The 22,536-nt window shown below is 43.1% G+C and overlaps 2 protein-coding genes across 3 annotated transcripts in view; both read right to left on the bottom strand.

Annotated features, from left to right (window-relative positions):
- Positions 1-327: 327 nt before the first annotated feature.
- The window catches only part of LOC128408631 (oocyte zinc finger protein XlCOF6-like), a 58,907-nt gene continuing 36,698 nt past the window's right edge, over positions 328-22,536 (bottom strand). Inside the window, exons 1-2 of one of the 2 annotated variants that reach the window (XM_053378596.1) lie at positions 16,567-17,118; positions 328-2,687 (exon numbers count right to left, since the gene is read on the bottom strand). In XM_053378596.1, coding sequence (XP_053234571.1) covers positions 859-2,598 — 1,740 coding nt within the window. In that variant the 5' untranslated portion in view covers positions 2,599-2,687; positions 16,567-17,118 and the 3' untranslated portion in view covers positions 328-858. Of the gene's footprint in view, positions 2,688-16,566; positions 17,119-22,536 lie in introns of those variants that run through there. The other variant, XM_053378598.1, reaches the window with a different exon arrangement.
- The window catches only part of LOC128408742 (zinc finger protein 709-like), a 60,187-nt gene continuing 58,164 nt past the window's right edge, over positions 20,514-22,536 (bottom strand). The window contains exon 6 of the mRNA XM_053378767.1: positions 20,514-22,509. The gene's annotated coding sequence lies outside the window, so the exon portion shown is untranslated. The remainder of the gene's footprint in view (positions 22,510-22,536) is intronic.

Here is a 22,536-nt window from a genome sequence, read left to right as displayed (position 1 = left end):
TTTGGAACAGTGGTTTGCGGAGGAAGAGGGGGTTGGACTCGATGGCCCTTGTGGTCTCTTCCAACTCTATGATTCTATGAGTTCAGAAGGCAGAAGATGGGAAATACTGGATGGGGAACAGCTAGCAGAAGAAATGGTTGATCTTTGCCTTAATTTGTAACTCAATGCCTTGAAGATCCAATAGCATTTCTTTTTAAACGCTGACAATGCTTTTATTGTAGCTTTTTTATTATTTCTGTACCCCCTTGCTAACCAAGTATTTTTATACATATGAAAAGCAAATCTTGGATTGAGAAGATAATGGTTTGTAAAGGGGAAAAAAAGGGCTTTAAAAAAAAGTTTGTCTCTGTTCTAAAATTTGGTTTTAATGTAAAGTGTGTCAATATATTTGGCTTTGTTTATAAAGCAGAAGTGACCAGCTGCTCCTGGAATAAAAAATGAGCTCTGTATCAACAAAAGTTTTACCTATAATTATTCATAAAGGAAAGTTCTAAGAAACGTGAGATTTTCCACCCTTGAGTTTTTGAACTACAACTCCCATCATTCTTGGCCATATGGGCTGAGACTTATGGGCGTTGTTTCCCAACATCTGAGGTACCCCATTTCCCTAAAGCAGACAGATGCTGATCCACAAGACAAGGGCAGCCCATCATTTTGGCATTGAAGGGCGGAGGTCAAAACTCAACAGATTCATCACACACCTTGAGCATTCCAGATTCACACTCTCCCCGTTTATCTAGCAACAACTTCCAACTTCTTGTCTACATTTAGTATATGTGACCTTCATTACTTTAATACATATATATGTGTATACAAATTTAAATACAAACACCAAAACATCAAACGGATTCCATGCATTTAAAATTCATTTCCGCCTTTATGAGTTTCTTGATGTGAAGTAAAGAGTGAAACTTGAATGGAACATTGCATACATTGATATGGCTTTTCACCTGGGTGAATTCGCTTATGAATATTAAGGTCTCCACACTGTGTGAAGCTCTTACCACACTCCATACATTTAAATGTTTTCTGCCCTGTATGAGTTTGCTGATGTATTCTAAGGTTTGTACTTTGACTGAAGCTCTTTCCACATTCAATACATTTAAACGGTTTCTCCCCCGTGTGAGTTCGTTGATGTATTCTAATGTCTCCACTACGACTAAAGCTCTTTCCACATTCAATGCATTTAAACGGTTTCTCCCCCGTGTGAGTTCGTTGATGTGTTCTGAGGTCTCCACTACAACTGAAGCTCTTTCCACATTCCATACATTCAAATGGTTTCTCTCCTGTGTGAGTTCGTTGATGTCTTCTAAGGGCTGCATTTTCTCTGAAGCTCTTTCCACATTCCATACATTCAAATGGTTTCTCTCCTGTGTGAGTTCGTTGATGTATTCTAAGGGCTGCATTTCGTCTGAAGCTCTTTCCACATTCAATGCATTTAAACGGTTTCTCCCCCGTGTGAGTTCGTTGATGTGTTCTTAGGTCTCCACTACAACTGAAGCTCTTTCCACATTCCATACATTCAAATGGTTTCTCTCCTGTGTGAGTTCGTTGATGTATTCTAAGGGCTGCATTTCGTCTGAAGCTCTTTCCACATTCAATACATTTAAATGGTTTCTCCCCCGTGTGAGTTTGTTGATGTTTTCTAAGGTTTCCACTACGACTGAAGTTCTTTCCACATTCAATACATTTAAAGGGTTTCTCCCCTGTGTGAGTTCGTTGATGTGTTCTGAGGGCTCCTCCATCACTGAAGCTCTTTCCACATTCAATACATTTAAACGGTTTCTCCCCCGTGTGAGTTCGTTGATGTATTCTAAGGGCTCCACTAGAAGCCAAGCTCTTTCCACATTCAATGCATTTAAACGGTTCCTCCCCCGTGTGAGTTCGTTGATGTATTCTAAGGGCTCTACTAGAAGCCAAGCTCTTTCCACATTCAATGCATTTAAACGGTTTCTCCCCCGTGTGAGTTCGTTGATGTATTCTAAGGTCTCCACTTTGACTAAAGCTCTTTCCACATTCAATACATTTAAAGGGTTTCTCCCCTGTGTGAGTTCGTTGATGTATTCTAAGGGGACCACTACAACTGAAGCTCTTTCCACATTCAATGCATTTAAACGGTTTCTCCCCTGTGTGAGTTCGTTGATGTGTTCTGAGGGCTCCTCTATCACTGAAGCTCTTTTCACAATCAATGCATTTAAATGGTTTCTCCCCCGTGTGAGTTCGTTGATGTATTCTAAGGGCTCCACTACGACTAAAGCTCTTTCCACATTCAATACATTTAAAGGGTTTCTCCCCTGTGTGAGTTCGTTGATGTGTTCTGAGGGCTCCTCTATCACTGAAGCTCTTTCCACATTCAGTGCATTGAAATGGTTTCTCCCCCGTGTGAGTTCGTTGATGTGTTCTAAGGTCTCCACTACGACTGAAGCTCTTTCCACATTCAATGCATTTAAACGGTTTCTCCCCATTGTGATTTTGTTGATGTATTCTAAGGTCTCCACTTTCACTGAAATTCTTTTCACACTCCATGTATTTAAATGGATTCTCTCCTGTGTGAGTTTGTTGGTGTATCCTCAGACTTCCAAAGTGACTAAAGCACATTCCACATTCCTTGCATTTAAACTGTTTCTTTGTTCTTCCCAATAAATTCACAGACGGCTCCGTAGAATTCCGACCATCGTCTTCCTCACCTGTTTGGGAGTGGGGGGAGAGAGAGAAAATCCTGTTAGACTTTTAGGAAAGACAATAAATGAACCATCTTCCTCCGTCCATCCTGACCAGGTTTACAGGTTCAACTTCTTGAGGAGCGCAGAAGCCAAGGCAAGTTGTAGCTTCCTGGGAGGAAGGAAGAAGTCAAGGGAGTCTCAGATCCCCTGCAGGGATTCTGCTGCCTCTGTAGAAGCCCCTATTGGGCACCCACTTCCCAAGAGCCTCCACCCATTTTCAAACACCTTTGGCAATTCCTTCCGTCTGCCTGTCCCTTCTCCCTTCCTAAGGTTGGCATGGTATGGGCAGTAGTGGCCTTGTGGCAGTTGCCCAAAGGGCCACAATAAATGTAATAATGTGTATCTCTGTAAATCCTTGAGTGTTCTTCTAGAACAGAAGTTATGGTAGTCTGTGCTTTATAACTGATTATTTTGCAAGTTGCCGCCCCCCAATTGGGGCAGAAATACAGCTAATATGAGAACCACAAAGATACAGCTGAAAACTGGAACATGAGTCGCCACATGGTGCAAATGGCTGCATGTAACACAGCTTCCCAACATGCACACCAACACAACATAACAGAATGCTGTGGGAATCAAAACTAAATCAGGAGAAATTGCCAGTGCTTATCGCACATGTGTATTATAAATAAAATGAGGTAATGATGAATATGAGGAACGTGAAACTCTAAAGGGACTTTTTTAAGGAGGCGGGGGACGCAAGAAAAATTTAGATTCTTTTGGCAACAATAAACATTAAAACAAGGAACTGCTGAGCAAAAACAGAAACAGGAGCATGTGCAGAAGTTCTTGCGCTGTATTGTTTTTTGTTTAAAATGATGTTTTTTATTTTTTTAGTTTTGTACCCCTTAAAACTTTAATAAATATTATTATTTTTTAAAAAAGGGTTCAGGCGACAGCTTACACCAGGGTATAGCTGTCAACTTTTCCCTTTTCTTGCAAGGAATCCTATTTGGAATAAGGGAATTTGCCTTAAAAACAGGGAAACGTTGACAGCTATGCACCAGGGACGTGATTTGTAGCAGATGACCAGGGATTTCTAACTCCCTGTTGTTTAATGGTAGCGACGGTTCTCCTTCTCCCAAAACCAAGCTGCCAAAATGAAGAAAAGAGGGGTGACAGGGATGCATTTTTATGACTTAAATTTGCCATTGATCCAGCAAAAGCTGATGTTTAATGTATACTGGCCTGCACAATATTTTTACTGGAAGGCACTGTGTAATACAGAAATATACTGGAGGTGTAATGCTAGAAATATCTCACTGAAGCATATGAGAGCATGCCCAGTGATATTTTCTTTTTAGTCTGAAGTTATCCAGGTTGGTTTTTTTATTGGCAAAATCCTTGAAATTTGCAAATGCTTTAAATTACATTCCTGTAGTATGAGGATTAATGGCAAAACAACCAAGTAGATTTTGTGAGCCTTTATGGTTGCTGAGACTTCTACTTTGAGCTGGAAGGATAAACATCCACCACCTGTTTTGCAATGGTCTGAGGATCTCACTGCCCTTGCCACATTTGAACACATTTCTTATGTCTGAAATCTGTTTCATTATGTTTTTTATATTTCGTTGTTATTTCACTTTTTTATTGTACACTGCTTGGGTATTTTGATGTTTAGCGGTCTACATATTCTGCAAAATACATAGACATATACAGTGGTGCCCCGCAAGACGAATGCCTCGCAAAACGAAAAACGCGCAAGACGAAAGGGTTTTTCGTTTTTTGCGTCGCTTCGCAAGACGATTTTCCCTATGGGCTTGCTTCGCAAGATGAAAACATCTTGCGAGTTTGTTCGCTTTTCCCCTAAAGCCGCTTGAAGAGGCGCAGTTGCGACGGACCATGCTCCGCAAGACAAAAAACATCGCAAGACGAAAAGACTCGTGGAACGAATTAATTTCGTCTTGCGAGGCACCACTGTATAAACAAATTGTACCACTCTGTCTCAGCTGGCAATCTTGCATCTGTGTTCTGAATGAAATGAAATTTCTGGGCCCTCTTCAGAAGTAGACCCATCCATATTCAATGTATTGCAGTAATCCAAACAGGAGGCTATCATGGCATGGATAACAGAAGCCAAGCTAGGGTTAAAAGGTGGTTCTTACCACAATGACAACCTTCTTCTTCACTGACAAAGATGGTCAAAGCATACATCAAAACAACATATCTGATATTTTAAGTCAGAGAGGGGGAGCCTGTGACCCTCCCAGCTGTTGCTGCACTACAGCTCCCATCATCACTAGCTATGCAGGCAGAGGCAAATAGCAGCTGGTTCTGAACATCATGAGTAACCCATCTTTTTTGTCCCCTTCTGTGTCCTGATATGTCCACCCCTAATGTTGTGGCAATTTCCGTAAACATGAAAGCAACAGCATGAGAGTGCTGTTTCCAGCTATCTCACTCCTTGCCTTTATGAGGCCTTGCAAATTGCTGCAGGGGAGGGTCTGTTTTTAGGACCAAGGGGTATTTTTAGGACCAAGGGGAAACCGTCCAGCTCCCTTGTTATTTTTGCTATTTACAGGTGGAGTAATGTTGTTAATGTAATCTTGTTATATTTATAGAACTTAAATCGCGTGTGTATGTTTTGGTATGTTGTTACATTTGCTTTTGTTTCATTGTGAACTTGCTTTTGCACTGCTTCTCCCTGCTTTCTCTGTCATAAGCAGCTTTGAGTATGATTTTTTCAGCGTGTGTGGGAAAATGGCAAATAAAATCATGAACGAATGAGTGAAAAAGTAAAACAAAAACAAAAACAGAAGTTCTTGCGGAAAGGGGGCGGGGCCTTCAAAGGTCTCATAATTGACCCAAAACAACACAGAGGTCTACCTGTCAATTGTGGTCCAGCGCTTGGACATCTCTGATGTGAATGATTGGTCGAAATCGAAATGCTTTGTTTGAAATTATATAAATACCACTGCCTGGACCACTGGGCAGGGTTGCAGTTGTGTGGAACGATCCAACTGTAACCTATTGCTTTGCAATAAATAATGGTGGACTCCTCTCTGTTTCGGAGTTTTATTGGTGTGAACTCAGGAGGTAAGACTAGATCCCATGGAACATGAGACTTACCGTATTTTTCTGTCTATAAGACGACCCCTATTTTGGGGGCCTCAAAATTTTGAAAATAGGGGGATTGAGCTTTTGGGGAGGATTATTTGGGGGGAATGCTGAAAATCACTAACCCACCAGAACGCAGCTCACAACCACTCGCGTTGCAGCTGCCTGATCGCTGCCATTAGCCCTCCTGCTTGATCGGCAGCTCCGCTTTGCAGGTGGCCTTCCCCCCTTCCCCCTTCATTTACAGAGTCTGCATGGGTAGAGGAGGCTACGGAATAGCAGGCGGGCGGTGCAACGTTACGCAAGAGGAGCAGTGCAGAAATTTGTAGCCTCCAAGATGTTTCATGGGAAAGGCGCAGGAAAGGCATAGAGGGGAGAAATATCTTTGATCAGCAGCTTTGTTTTGCAGGCGGACTTCCCCATTAGTTTGCAGAGTTTGCTGAGCAGCACAAAGACGCTGCATGGCAAAAACAAACAGCCTACAGCCTCCCTCCCAGCTGTAGGGCGGGCAGAGTGGGGGGAGGCAAGCAGACTATGGAGGCCCCAGGGCTCGCCACTGCGAGGAGCTGCGACTGCCAGAGCAAGTACTGCATTTATTTATTTATATATTTAATTGCTATATTCCATGTATAAGACGACCCATGTTTTTTAACTTTAAAAATTGGGTAAAAAAACCTCGTCTTATACACCGAGAAAGACAGTAATTTGCAAAGGACTGCTCTGAATACATGGTTGGACTGCTCTGAATACATGGAGAAGAAGGAAGCCCCCTGCTTGCATCTGGACCCCCTGGGAGAGGCGGTGGATCCACCCACTGCTGCCTCCTCTGTCCTCCTGCCCTGCAAACACCCTCTGCTCAGGAGAGAGGGGCAGAAAGAGCCTTCAAACCCATCTGTTTGCTCCTCCTCCGCTGCCTTTTCTTGCAGCAGCCCAGTGAGAGGGGAAGGAGCTGCAGCACCTGGTTCACTTCAGATACACACAAGGTTTACTGGGATTGTGAATGAACAAGACCTCTGCCTTCCGTGCGGTGGGAGTGGGGTGGCTTAAAAGTGGCAGAGAGACCTCCCCCTCCTGTCCTTTTGGGAAACAGGAGCCTTTGCCATGAGTAAACAACTTAGATGGCAAGTTCAAAAGAGAAGCACTTTGGAGCACTGCTTGCTCATACTAGGTGTTCTGTGTGTGCTTCGACCTCGAGGACAACATACATATTTACATGACATGATTTCTTAAAGAGGACATTTCTTTAAAATCGAAGGCCATTTCTACAAAAGACTTCAATGTTTGGTTGTTTTGGGTGTTTTTTATTTTGTTGGAAGCCGCCCAGACTGGCTGGGGAAACCCAGACAATGGGCAGGGTATTATTATGATGATGATGATGATGATGATGATGAGTCTGGCCAGCAATACCCAACCCTCTCCCCTTTTTCCCCTCCTTCCATGCAACTCCCTTTGCACCACATCCGTGCAGGAAGAAGCCTCTTTCTCATTCCACAGCGTAACCCCCCTACTCCCCCTTCAAAGCCCCCATTAAAAAATAGAACTCCCTTTCCTCCTTCCTCTTCCCCCATCCAGAACTTGTGCAGGCCGCCTCTTCCCGTCCCGGGGCTTCCCATCCTGGACCCCCACCCCCTTGCAAAGCCCCTTCCCTCCTCCTCCACCACTGGTTTGAACTCACCTGAAATCCCGCAGCGGGGGGCGAGAATGGGAGCCCCCGCCTGGGAGGCAGGGAGGGACCCCGCTTAATTAGGAGGCTTAATTCGGAAGCAGCCGCCTCCTCTGCATCTACACAAAGCAGCTGCGCGTCCCACCCTCCCAACAGCACACTTTGCAAGCCCCGTCTTTATCTCCCATTTAACATACTTTCACCCCACACCAGAGTTATGAGGTGATACTGACAGCTCTTGCCTGTTCTGCCTTCTAAAGGAGAACTTCTCTTCTCCTCTTTGTTGCGCCCAGCCAACACCCCACATGGTGGGGCCACCTTGGCCGCTGCCCAGTGACAGGAGGGGGGGGGCAAGGCTTAGCAGGCCAGGCTGCCCAGATACCTCCCTGGGTGAGCGAGGGAACGAGCAGAACCCTGCCCAGGGCTCAGGCGGGCGCTGGAGGCTGTGCCTAAAGCGCCCGCTTTGCCGAGGAAGGTGGCGCTAGGAAGGAGAAGGGAGGGTTATAAGGTATAATTTTAATTTCCAGTATTATAAGGCGTATGAAATTATAAGTAGAAGAAATAAATATGCTATAACCCAAAAAGGGAAGTTGGGGGAAGTCATGGGGGGCGGGGAGATTAATTGAAATGTAAAAGTTACCATATTTTTCCGTTTATAAGATGACCCCATGTATAAGACACCCCCTATTTGGAGGGACTCCAAATTAAGAAAACACCCCTCAGCACTACCTGTGCATAAGACGAGCCCCAATTTTAAAACTATTTTTTTTGGTAAAAAACAAACAAACTAGTCGTATACATGGAAAAAATACGGTAATTTGGTGTTTTGATTATGCTTAAATTTGTTATAAAATCTGAATAAAAATATTTTTTTAAAAAAAAAAAAGTTCCAGAGTTTTTGTCAAAGACTAGATGGGAAATTCATTCAAGGGCCACAAGTGCAGAACTTGGCAGTTACAATGGAATAATTTCTGCATTGCATTGGCTGCATATTGATACGACAGAGAAGGGTGAAACAACTAATCAAGCCACAAACATTTTGAATAAAATGGAGGAACTTGGTTCCAGAGAACTTTTTGATCATTTCAAAGAACAGGCAAAGGACAAATTGCCTGATGTTGATTACAAGAAAAGCAGAAGAAGATCTAGAACAGCCTTTCTCAACCTGTGGGTCCCCAGATGTTGTTGAACTACAACTTCCATCACCCCTAGCTAGCAAGGCCAGAGCTCAGGGATGATGGGAGTTGTAGTCCAACAACATCTGTGGACCCACAGGTTGAGAACTGCTGATCTAAGGAATTTATGCTCCAAATGAAGGGAAGTCAGAATTCTTTAAGAAATTGCATGAGACATTAATGGACTATTTGGATTACAATGTAATTTTGATGGGAGATATGAATGGAGTGGTCTCTACAAATATGGATAAAGCACAAAGACAGGTAGTCTCCAAGGATGGGAGACTACCAAAGACTTTTTTTGAAATGACAGATAACATGAACCTGATTGACATTTGGAGAACAAGGAACCCTCTTGAGAGGGAGGGAACTTTCTTCTCTGAAGCAAAAATGACCTGGACCAGAATTGACCAAATTTGGGTAACTAGTGGGATGGCACCGAAGATAAAGAAAGTGGAAATCTGCCCAAAGACTTGCTCCGACCATAATGCTGTAAAGATGGAGATGAACTTAACAACAGCTGGTTCCTTCAGATGGAGGATGAATGACTCCCTATTTAGAGATGAAGAGGTGTACAAAAAGGCCCAGAAAGCGGTGAAGGACTATTTTGAGATAAATCTGAGAACAGAGGTGGAAAAAAGAGTAATTTGGGACGCAAGTAAAGCCGTTATGCGAGGATTTTTAATACAACAGAATGCTATAAAAAGGAAGAGACAGAATGAGAAGAAGGATAAGATTTTGGAAAGGATAAAAGAAGGAGAAAAAAAACTGAGATCAAAGCCAAAGTCACATGAAATTTTGAGAGAAATTAAGTTTTATCAGAGGCAATATATGGAACTGATGAATCAGGAGATAGAATGGAAAATTAAACAAATGAGACAAAAGACATTTGAATCGGCAGACAAATGTGGGAAACGTCTGGCATGGCAATTGAAGAAGAGACAAAAATTGAATATGGTTACAAGCCTAGAAGTTGAAGGAAAGAACATTTATAAACCAAATGAGATTAGAAACTGTTTTCAGAGTTATTTCAGGAGACTTTATGCACAAGGGCCGGTGAATGAAAAAGAGATAGAAGAATTTCTTAAAAAATATGGATTACAAAAAATTTCTGAACAAAGTAAAGTGATTTTGAATCAGAAGATAACTGAGCAAGAAATTGAGGGAGCCATTCAAAATATGCAATTGGGAAAATCTCCAGGACCAGATGGATTGACCTCCAGATACTACAAAGCTTTGAAAGAATGGCTTGTACAACCGCTGAAGGAGGTCTGTAATGAAATTTTAGAGGGGAAGAAGGCACCCGAATCGTGGAAAGAAGCGTATATTACACTTATACCAAAATCGGAGACTGAGAAGAATCAGATTAAGAACTACCGCCCTATATCATTACTTAATGTGGATTACAAAATTTTTGCAGACATTTTGGCAAAAAGACTGAAGAGAGTTTTGGTGGGAGAGATTCATAAAGACCAGGCGGGCTTTCTCCCAGGAAGACATTTATCTGACAATGTGAGAAACATAATAGATATTATGGAATTATTAGAAGCCAATATTAATACTAAGGCAGTATTAATATTTGTGGACGCGGAGAAAGCCTTTGACAATATCTCTTGGAGCTTTATGAAAAAGAATCTTGAAGGGATGGGGGTAGGCCAAGGTTTTGAGAATGGTATAGGTGCAATTTATTCTGAACAAAAAGCTAAACTAATTGTAAATAACGTGGTTACTGAAGAATTTGCTACTGAAAAAGGGACACGACAGGGGTGCCCAATATCCCCATTACTTTTTATATCTGTCTTGGAGGTTTTATTAAACATGATCAGAGGGGACCAGCTGGTTAAAGGGATTCAGGTCGGAGCTAAACAATACAAATTGAGAGCGTTTGCAGATGATCTAGTATTAACTTTACAAGAGCCAGACACTAGTACGAAAAGAGTTTTAGAGCTAATACAAGTATTTGGTCAAGTAGCAGGTTTTAAGCTGAATAAACAGAAAACGAAAGTACTGGATAAAAATCTAACAGTTGCTGAAAGAGAGAGGTTTCATAGTGAAACCGGCTTAATGGTAGCAAAGAAAGTGAAATACCTGGGGATTAATTTGACATCTAAGAATGTGAACTTATTTAAAGACAATTATGAGAAATGTTGGACAGAAGTTAAGAAAGATTTAGAAATATGGTCAAATTTGAGACTTTCCTTGTTAGGCTGAATTGCTGTTATTAAGATGAATGTTTTGCCGAGAATGTTGTTTTTGTTTCAAACATTGCAGATTGTGGATAAAATGGATTGTTTCAAGAGGTGGCAGAAAGACATATCTAGATTTGTCTGGCAGGGCAAAAAGCCCAGAATAAAATTTAAGATATTAACTGATGCAAAAGAAAGAGGGGGGTTTGCCCTGCCGGACATAAAATTGTATTATGAATCAGCGGCTTTTTGCTGGCTGAAAAACTGGCTGCTTCTTGAAAACACAGACATTTTGGATCTGGAAGGGTTCAATAATAGGTTTGGCTGGCATGCATATATATGGTATGACAAGGTTAAAATTCACCAAGGTTTCAAAAACCATATTGTTAGGAAAGCACTATATAATGTTTGGATTCGGTATAAAGATTTGTTGGAAAACAAAACCCCTAGGTGGTTGTCACCAATGGAAGCTAAGGAAGTGAAAAAACTTAATATGGAATCTAAATGGCCAAAATATTGGGAAATTATAGAACAAGAGGAGGGAAAAGTGAAACTGCAGAGCTATGAGAAATTGAAGTCTAAAGTAAGACACTGGCTTCATTATTACCAGATAAATGAAGTTTTCAAACAGGACAGGAAAATTGGCTTCCAGGTGGAGAGATCAAAACTAGAAACAGAACTGTTGGAACCCAATACTAAGAATTTGTCAAGAATGTATAACTTGCTGTTGAAATGGAATACACAGGATGAGATGGTTAAATCAGCTATGATTAAATGGGCACAAGACATTGGTCATGACATTATGTTTGCTGACTGGGAACAGTTATGGACTACCGGTATAAAATTTACGGCATGTAATGCCTTAAGAGAGAACATTATGAAAATGATTTATCGGTGGTACATGACCCCAGTCAAGCTTGCAAAAATCTATCATACGCCCAATAATAAATGCTGGAAATGTAAGGAAACTGAAGGTACTTTCTACCACCTTTGGTGGACGTGCCCAAGGATCAAGGCCTTCTGGGAAATGATCTGTAATGAAATTAAGAAGGTCCTTAAGTGTACCTTCCATAAGAAACCAGAGGCCTTTCTCCTGGGCATGGTGGGCCAATTGGTGTCAAGGAAAGATAGGACGTTCTTTATGTATGCTACAACAGCAGCAAGAGTTCTTTTAGCAAAGTATTGGAAGACACAAGAACTACCCACACTGGAAGAGTGGCAGACGAAGGTGATAGACTATATGGGACTGGCTGAGATGACTGGCAGAATCCGTGACCAAGGAAAAGAGACGGTGGAAGAAGATTGGAAGAAATTTAAAGTTTATCTTAAGAACTGTTGTAAAATTAATGAGTGCTAAAATGTCATGGGTAATGTAAAACAGAATTGCAGTGACAAATAATTGGGTAAGAGAAAAAGGATTAAAGAAAGTGAATTATAAGTAATTGAAATTAGGGGTTGCTGAAAAAGTTTAAAACAGGGATGCAGAAAAGGGAGGTATGGGGAAGTCGTTGAAATAAGGTTTAAGAAAAAGAGGTTATGAAATTATACGTGTTTATATGTTTGTTTGTTTATGTATTGTCTTGTATTATGTTTTAATATATGTTGGAAAATTAATAAAAATTTATTTAATAAAAAAAAGAGAGAACTGCTGATCTATAAGGAGGCATAGATGAAGCTTTAGAGAACCTTGAGCCAAGAAACAAGTTCAGAATCAAAGCATTTATACCTGTGATGGATGGATTAGAATCAAATCTGGCACAAAGGGCATCAGTATACAATGATGCTGCAAAAAAGACTGGTATCTGGGAGCAGCCACCGAGATCACAGAACACTGGTCTTGAAAGACCCACGTTGGCTCCCAGTATGTTTCTGAGCACAATTCAAAATGTTGGTGCTGACCTTAAAAGCCCTAAACGGCCTCTGTCTAGTATACCTGAAGGAGCGTCTCCAACCCCATCGTTCAGCCCAGAAACTGAGGTCCAGCGCTGAGGGCCTTCTGGCGAGAAGCAAGGTTACAAGGAACCAGGCCTTCTCACTGGTGGCACCCGCCCTGTGGAACACCCTGCATCAGATGTCAAGGAAATAAACAACTATCTGACATTTAGAAGACAACTGAAGGCAGCCCTGTTTAGGGAAGTTTTTAATGATTGACGATTTTATGTATTTTTAATTTTTTGTTGGAAGCCACCCAGAGTGGCTGTGGAAATCCAGCCGGATGGTTGGGATATAAATATTATTATTATTATTATTTCATTCTTAACAAAATTAGATGCTGCAAAAGAAGAGATTCGTGAAGAAGTTAATGCTTTAAGCCAAACATATCCTGAAGATGTGGACATGAACCTTGTTGGAGAACTCAACCATTTTCATCAATACATTAAAAAGTCAAAGCCATGAACATGATAATCTGACACATCAGGATCTGTACCAAGTAATATTTAATGACCGTGTCCTTCATGGATCACTGCCTTGTCATGGCAAAGGGGCTTGAATAACTCAGAGACGCTATGAGCTATGCCGTGCATGACCACCCAAGACAGACAGGTCAAAGTGGAGAGTTTTGAATAAACGTGATTCACCTGGAGCAGGAACCAGCAAGCCACGCCAGAATCCCTGCCGAGAAAACTCCATGGTCGTATAAAAGTTATGACACTGGAAGATGAACCACTCAGGTTGGAAGGCATCCAATATGCTACTGAGGAAGAGCGGAGGACAAGTACAAGTAGATTCAGAGCTGATGAAGCAGCTGGGCCAAAGCCGAAACATCGCTCACTTGCGGGTGTGCCTGGAAGTGAAAGGAAAGTCCAATGCTGCAAAGAAAAACATTGCATAGGAACCTGGAATGTAAGATCCATGAACCATGGTAAGCTGGATGGGGTCAAAAATGAGATGGCAAGAATAAATATTGACATCCTGGGCATCAGTGAACTAAAATGGATGGGAATGGAGATCTGTTCAAGAAAATTGGAGATATGAAAGGAACATTTTGTGCAAAAATTACCATAATAAAGGACAAAAGTGGTAAGGACCTAACAGAAGCAGAAGACATCAAGAAGAGGTGGCAAGAATACACAGAGGAATTATACCAGAAAGATATGGATGGCTCGTACACTCCAGGTAGTGTGGTTGCTGACCTTGAGCCAGACATCCTGGAGAGTGAAGTCAAATGGGCCTTAGAAAGCACTGCTAATAACAAGGCCAGTGGAAGTGATGACATTCCAGCGGAACTATTTAAAATCTTAAAAGATGATATTGTTAAGGTGCTACACTCAATATGCCAGCAAGTTTGGAAAACTCAGCAGTGGCCAGAGGATCAGAGAAGATCAGTCTAGAAGGCAATCCCAAAGAAGGGCAGCGCCAAAGAATGCTCCAACTACTGCACAATTGCGCTCATTTCTCACGCTAGCAAGGTTATGCTTAAAATTCTACAAGGCAGGCTTAAGCAGTATGCGGACTAAAAACTCCCAGAAGTACAAGCTGGATTTTGGAGGGGCAGAGGAACCACAGACCAAATTGCAAACATGCGCTGGATTAGGGAGAAAGCTAGAGAGTTCCAGAAAAACATCTACTTCTGCTTCATTGACTACGCAAAAGCCTTTAACTGTGTGGACTACAGCAAACTATGGCAAGTTCTTAAAGAAATGGGAGTGCCTGACCACCTCATCTGTCTACTGAGAAATCTCTATGTGGGACAAGAAGCAACAGTTAGAACTAGATATGGAACAACAGATTGGCTCAAAATTGGGAAAGGAGTACGACAAGGCTGTATATTGTCTCCTTGCTTATTTAACTTATATGCAGAGGACGAGATGGTTGGACAGTGCTCTCAAAGCTACTAACGTGAGTTTGACCAAATTGCAGGAGGCAGTGGAAAACAGGAGTGCCTGGCGTGCTCTGGTCCATGGGGTCACAAAGAGTCAGACACGACTAAGTGACTAAAGAACAACAACAATGTCCAATCAGCATTCCCTAATGTAGAAGAAATTCCGAGAATGTTCCTTTGAATGATGATTGCAAATTGCCATTTGTAAAGATCCATTTCACAGCTGAAGAAGATAAAAAATGAATTCGGAACAACAATGTCTCAAGATAAATTATGTTACTTCAGCCTCATGTACATAGAAAGTGACAAGCTAAGCAGTTTATCATTTGATGATATCATCAGTGACTTTGCTTTGGCAAGGCAAGAAGGAAAGTATTGTAATTTAGATCATGTTTGTGTACTGTTTGTATACACAGTACACAATGAATCATGATAAAATTATACAGTTGAATGGGTATTGGGTAGATGCAGTAATACAATTAGTCCTGTAAAATAATTTTTATGTACAGGTGTGTATAGTATTGCTATTATTTGTAATGCGACATATTACTAGAAATACTGTCTTTTACACTCACTAAGTGTAACAGGGTACAAAGGTCTGCTGTCCCAATGAAGTATGTGGACTATTATGGTAATATTGATACTGATATTAAAAAATGCATTTTATTAACTACAATTGCATTGTACAGGCTATAACAATTAATTTCATATTAATAAAGCTATTTATTATTAGTAGTTGTCTGCACTGTATATTTACACCTATTATAATTTCAAGTTATAGCAAGTTTCTAGGACTAGATCATGATTCTTTGTAAACTGTGTTTCTAAAGGAACTTTTGTTATTGCCATATGCCAATATGCATTATTAAGTTTGCATTATTAAGTTTGTTATGAATAAGAAAATCATTTTAAGTTAGAGCTTAATAATTATTTCACTATTAATATACATAATTGTATTTCATTATTAATATATTTCTCAACTGTATTTCAGTTCAACAATTATGTGCAAATTTTTTTAGATACCGATTAGGTCCATAAATTACCATACAGCCTATATTCAACACAAAAAACAGCGACAATTTGTGGTTGCAGTTACAGATAGGTAGCCGTGTTGGTCTGCCATAGTCAAAACAAAAAAATTTTTTCCTTCCAGTAGCACCTTAAAGACCAACTAAGTTAGTTCTTGGTATGAGCTTTCGTGTGCATGCACACTGTGTATCTGAAGAAGTCTGCATGCACACGAAAGCTCATACCAAGAACTAACTTAGTTGGTCTTTAAGGTGCTACTGGAAGGAAAAAATTTTTTAAATTTGTGGTTGACAAAGGACAGCTGGGCATATAAAGGGCCCCATGACCTCCAGTAGCTTAGGGCCTCATCAAACCTCAATCCGCCCTGCCCCCACTACTTTATGCAAGGAGTTCAAGAAACAAAGAGCTCTTTAGAGAAGGCCTCACCCCTTCCTTCTTCCTGCCAGGACCCCCCTGCCTTTGTTTTCCTCCCCATCTTTTCCTCTTTCTCCCTCTGCCATCCAGCAATCCATGTCCCCATCTCCTCTACAAAACGGAAGACTTGGATGTTTTTGGTGTTTCTTACTTTGTTGGAAGCCGCACAATGGGGGCGGGGTATAAACAGCATTTATTTATTTATATTATTATTATTATTATTATTACTATGGCGAGGCTGGTCTGCAATGCCCAACCCTCTCCCCTTTCCCGCCTCCTTCCCTGCAACTCCCTTTGCACCAGATCCAAGCAGGAGGAAGCTTCTCTCTTTCCACAGTGGAAACCCCTCCCCCCCCTCCACCTTCAAGGCCCCATTAAGAGAAACAGCTCCCTTTCCTCCCTTCTCTTCTTCTCCCCGTCCCGGGGCTTCTCATCCTGGACCCCCACCCCTTGCCAAGCCCCTTCCCTCCTTCCCCGCCGCTGGCTTTGCACTCACCCGAAATCCTGGCTATGGTGGCAGCAACCCTGGGCAGCGGGGGCAGGAATGGGAGCCCCCGCCAGGGAGGCAGGTATTTCCGGGGGCGGGATAATTGCAGTACCCAGCCAATGGGGAGAGGAGGGAGGGAACCTGGGCTTAGAGTATAGGGAACAGATGCTCGTTGCCTTAAAGGTTAAAGCCAGAGAGTGGAAGCTGCTGGGGGAGGGGCTGCTCGATACTGAATTGAGAAAGGGGGCGCGGCTTAATTAGAACAGCTGACCCGCCCCCTCTGCCGTCGTGCACTGTCCTTGTCCTGCAAGGAATCCGGTGAGTGCAAAGCGCCTCGGGGTGCAGCAAGCTTTGGGGGGGTGTGCAATGCAATACCCATAATTATTGGGGTTTGGGGTGGAGAGAGAGCAGACAGGGAAGCGGTGGGTCAAGTGTGGGGGTATTGCAGCTCCTTCATCCTGGTTGCAAATAAGAGACATGGCCTCTCCCTGAAGGTTCTCTCTCTCTCTCTCTCTCTCTCTCTCTCTCTCTCTCACACACACACACACACACACAGAGAGAGAGAGAGAGAGAGAGAGAGAGAGAGAGAGAAAGACGTTCCTCTGCATGCACACACAGAAGCGACGGGTGGGGGGGCTGCTGCTGATTCAGCCTCTTTGCAAAGAAGAGACATGGCCTCTCCCTGAAGGTACGCTCTTTCTCACTCTCTCTCACATACACACACACCCCACGAAGAGCCCTGTAGTTTGATCAAGCCCATCTAGTCCCGCACCCTGTTAGAATCATAGAATGGTAGAGATGGAAGGGGACCCTGAGAGTCATCTAGTCCAACCCCCTGCAATGCAGGAATCTCAGGACCTTCCTCATGGTGGCCAAGCCTGCAAGGAGGATGGGAGCTCAAGAGCATCTCTCCCCTCCAGCGGCTTCCGGGAACTGCTATTCAATGAAGCATAATAATAATATTGTAACAACAACATTATAACCGCTCATCTGGCTGGGTTTCCCCAGCCACTAGGGCAGCTCCCAACAGAATATTTTTTAAAAACCAATGAAGCATCAAACATTAAAACTTCTCCATACAGGGCTGCCTTCAGATGTCTTATAAAGAAGCAGGATCAGGAAGTTCTTAATGTCTGATAATAATAATAATAATAATAATAATAATAATAATAATAATAATAAATTTTATTTATACCACGCCCTCCCTGGCCAGAGCCGGGCTCAGGGTGGTTAACACCAGTAAAATTACAGTAAAAACATAATAGGGGGAGAAAAAACCAATTTAAAATACAGATTAAAATGCAATTTAAAAAGCAGCCTCATTTTAAAAGTAGTCCATAGATCAAAACCATAAGGGGAGGGAAACATAAGGGTCAGACTGAGTCAAAGCAAAGGCCAGGTGGAACAGCTCTGTCTTGCAGGCCCTGCAGAAAGATGTCAAGTCCCGCAGGGCCCTAGTCTCTTGTGGCAGAGCGTTCCACCAAGTTGGGGCCAGTACTGAAAAGGCCCTGGCCCTAGTTGAGACCAATCTAACCACCTTGAGACCCAGGACCTCCAAAATGTTGTCATTTGCGGAACTTAAGGTCCTCCGCAGGGCATACCAGGAGAGGCGGTCCCATAGGTAAGTGGGTCCTAGGCCGCATAGGGCTTTAAAGGTCAAAACCAGCACCTTAAACCTGACCCTGTACTCCACTGGGAGCCAGTGCAGTTGGTAAAGCACTGGAGCCTCACCGCGGCATTCTGCACCCGCTGGAGTTTCTGGGTGAGCCTCAAGGGCAGCCCCACATAGAGCGAGTTACAATAATCAAGCCTGGAGGTGACCGTTGCATGGATGACTGTGGCCAGATCAGGGCGAGAAAGGTAAGGGACCAACTGCTTTAATACGGTGGAGATGGAAAAACGCCACCTTTGCTGTGGCTGCAACCTGTGCCTCTATGGAAAGGGAGGCGTCAAAGGTTACACCCAAGCTCTTGACAGAAGGCGCTGGCACTAATTGAGCCCCCGCAAGAGATGGGATTTGGGCCCCCAACCCCATGTTGTCCCGACCCAGCCAGAAGACCTCTGTCTTCGAAGGATTTAACTTCAACCAGCTCCCACGCAGCCATCCAGCCACAGCTTCCAAGCATCTGGTCAGTGTGTTCGATGCCAAGTCAGGGCGGCCGTCCATCAACAGATAAAGCTGGGTGTCATCAGCATATTGATGACAATCCAGCCCAAAGCTCCGGACAATCTGGGCAAGGGGGCACGTAAAAGATATTAAAAAGCATCAGGGAAAGGATTCCACCCTGTGGGACTCCACACACCAAGGAGTACCGCAGTGACAACTCCCTCCCTAGCGCCACCCTCTGTCCCCGACCTGAGATAAAGGAGAGCAGCCATTGTCGGACTGTGCTCTGAATCCCTACGTCGGCAAGGCGGTGGTCCAAAGGTTCGTGATTGATCATGTCGAAGGCTGCTGACAGATGTAAGAGAATCAGCAGTCCCGACCCGCCTCAATCCAGCTGTCTATGGAGATAATCTGTTAGGGCAACCAAAGCCGTCTCAGTCCTGTAACCAGGGTGAAAGACGGACTGAAATGGGTCCAGAGCCTATGTTTCATCCAGAAACCTACCAAGCTGTTCGGCAACTGCTCTCTCAATTACCTTACACAGGTATGGAAGATTCAATACCGGGCGGTAATTGGATAGATCTAAAGGATCTAGAGATGTTTTCTTTAAGAATAGATGCACCACTGCTTCCTTCAACTCCCCTGGGAAAGTCCACATACCAAGGGACTGATTAACGATCTCATCCAGGGGGACCCGCACCTCATCTAGACATGCTCTCATCAGCCAGGACGGGCGCGGGTCAAGGGGGTACCACTGTATACCACTTTAAACATTCATGGCTTCCCCCAAAGAATTCTGGGAGCTGTAGTTTGTTAAGGTTGCTTGGAGCTGTTAGGTGTGGTTGCCATATTTTGAAGAGCAAAAAAGAGTCCTTATGAGGACTCTCATTTTAAATATCTCTACCATATGTAGGCTATAGAAACTATAGAAGCTATATTGCCTGGGGGGCGGGGAAGAGAAGAGAAGAGGCAATCAAGTCTTTAACCATGGCAACCCTTAAAACCCTATTTCCCTCAGAGTTACAATTCACCAAGTTCTCTGTGACAAGGAATAGATAGTGAAGCCACTCTACGTATTATCTCTCTGGGAGGGGAACAGGGAGTCTCCTCTGAGGAAACTACAGCTCCCAGAATGCTTTGGGGGGAGCCATGACTGACTGAAGGGGTACTAGAGTGATTTAAATGTGGTGTGGATGTGGCCCTCGAGGGAGAAGGCAAGCAATCAGAAGGTAAGTGGGAACACAATGGAGCCCACGGGGGCCATTTTGCTCAGCAGCCTCCAGTTTTGTGTTCCTCCCAGGGAAACACAGCACTCGTCCCCACTGCCTGCCTTCTGAGATCTGGGACCATTCCCAAGGGCAGCTTGTGACACAGCGTTGTAGGGCAAGGCTGTTTCAAGGGAAGGTGGGAAAATGCATTTCTGCCACATAGCAGCCTGGATAATTTGTGGAGTGGGCTGTGAGTTTTTTCCCTTTTTCTCTTCAGCCGTGTCTCCCAAATACATTTCAGTTCCAAGCAAGCAATCAGAATTCATTGCCCGTCCTCTTGCAGACAAGGCCTTGAGAAAGATTCTTGTCAAGATGGCGGTCTGGCAGTGGATCACCTGCCACTCAGACCCATATATACCTCCATGGGGTTAACTCGCCCCCGCCCATCAGAATTAATGAGAAAAAAATCATGATGATTTATGTGATCTTTGAATCAAATACACAGGCAAAAGCAGGCTGTGGGGGGCAGGGGTTGATTCTCGGATTAAGTCTCCTGGGTCTACCTAGCAATGGTTGATCTTTGCCTTAATTTGTAACTCAATGCCTTGAACATCCCACTCGCATTTCTTTTTAAATGCTGATAATGTTTTATTGCAGATTTTTTATTATCATTTTGGTATCTCATTGTTAACAAAGTATTTTTATACGTATGAAAAGCAGATCTTGGATTGACAAAATTATGGTTTGTAAACTAAAAAGATTTTTAAAAAAGGTTGTGTTTGTCTCTGTTCTGAAATCTGCTTTTAAAGTAAAGTGTGTCAATATATTTGGGTTTGTTTATAAAGCAGAAGTGACCAGCTGCTCCTGGAAGCTAAAAATGAGCTCTGTATCAACAAAAGTTTTACCTATAATTATTCATAATGAAAAGTTGTAAGAAACGTGAGATTTTCCACCCTTGAGCTTTTGAACTACAACCCCCATCAACCTTGGCCATACAGGCTGAAGCTTATGGGAGTTGTTTCCCAACATCTGAGCAACCCCATGTTGGATATCCCTGCTCGAAACTTTTTTTATTTAATTTCTATTCCACTTTATATTTTCAAGAAAAACCTCAAAGCGGTTTACAGCATATTAAATCAATAAAACATAAATAAAACAACCTGAAAAATGTGAAATATAGAATATACAGTCAAAGCAACATAACAAAAAACAAAAATATTATCTTAAAGATTTCAAAATAAAACAGTACAAAGGTTGATGACAGAATTCATATTTAACATAGTAGAGCTGGGCGAGTCTGGGCCCCACCCCTTTGGCCAGGTGGAAAAGACCTTGCAGGGAGTGGTGGACTTTACACCTCACAGCCGGGCGATGTTCCTCCGGACTCATAAGCAGCCTCTTTAATGGGACCCAAGTGTGTTTAAGGTTGCAATTAACTTAATCTTCCCTAGATCTACTTTCAGCAGAAGCACGTGCCACTCCCACTGCCCATCTTCAAACTCAGAGTAGCAAGCACATGTATCCTGTAGGTGCGCTTGGCTCTTCCGGTTCAGCGTCACTAAAACTCTCCTCCCCCCACCCCCTCTCACAAAACGACAGCCTCCTTTTAAGCACCCTGACAGTTATTTGCTATTCCTCCACCATTGCTCTCACAGTGCATGTGCGATACACACGCTTCGCTCTAGGGCCTCCTGAAGCATCTTACACGCCGAGACAAAGGGACGCTCTCCTGCTAAATGCACGCTCACTGATTACAGGCGCGTACTCGGGAGAAACAAGAACTAGCCTTGCACGGAAAAAGCATCCCCTCTACTTCTCTACCCTTCTCTCCCCCCCCCCCCCGGCCTAGTCCCACACTTTCTCCCCTAAACCAAAACCTAACCAGGGACCCAGCTGAGGAGAGCTGCACCGGGGCATTTGTGGGAAAATCCCCCTCCCCTGATTCTTCCCAGGAGCAGGAGGACTGTATAGATTTGGAAAAGTGATTTGCAGAGGAACATAGTTCAGAAGGCAGAAGCTGGGAAATACTGGATGGGGAACAGCTTGCAGAAGAAACTCTGGAGGGGGGGAGAGTTAATAGATTCACTGTCTCTGGAAAGCATCCATCCACTCTCCCCAAGGTCAAGGAGAGCAGCGAAAGTGACAGGACAGAAAGTACAGAGGGAACTAGCTCAGATTACGAGACGCAGAAGTGGCAGGGGTGACTAGGGATGTGAGGGACTGGACCTCTTCATTCGGAGCACCGCCATTCCTAGAAGACGGGTTCTTTGTCCCCTTGCTGGGATCATTAAAGTTTCTAACTGGTAAGAAGTCTCCTTTTCCTTTGTTCTGCTTATCTACAACCAAGGGGGAAGGAAGCCAATTCCCTGAAGCCTGACAGATGCTGATCCACAAGACAAGGGCAGCCCATCATTTTGGCAGTGATGGGTGGAGTCAAAACTCAACAGATTCATCACACGCCTTGAGCATTCCAGATTCACACTCTCCCCCTGGATAATCTAGCAACAACTTGCAACTTCTTTTGTACATCAAGTATATGTGACCTTCATGACTTTAATAAATATATATGTGTATACAAATTTAAATACAAACACCAAAACATCATACAGGTTCCATGTATTTAAAATTGATTTCTGCCTTTATGAGTTTCTTGACGTAAATTAA

This window comes from Podarcis raffonei, chromosome 2 (assembly GCF_027172205.1).
Source record: "Podarcis raffonei isolate rPodRaf1 chromosome 2, rPodRaf1.pri, whole genome shotgun sequence".
NCBI classification, from domain to species: Eukaryota; Metazoa; Chordata; class Lepidosauria; order Squamata; family Lacertidae; genus Podarcis; species Podarcis raffonei.
This window is presented reverse-complemented; position numbering and strand designations above follow the sequence as displayed.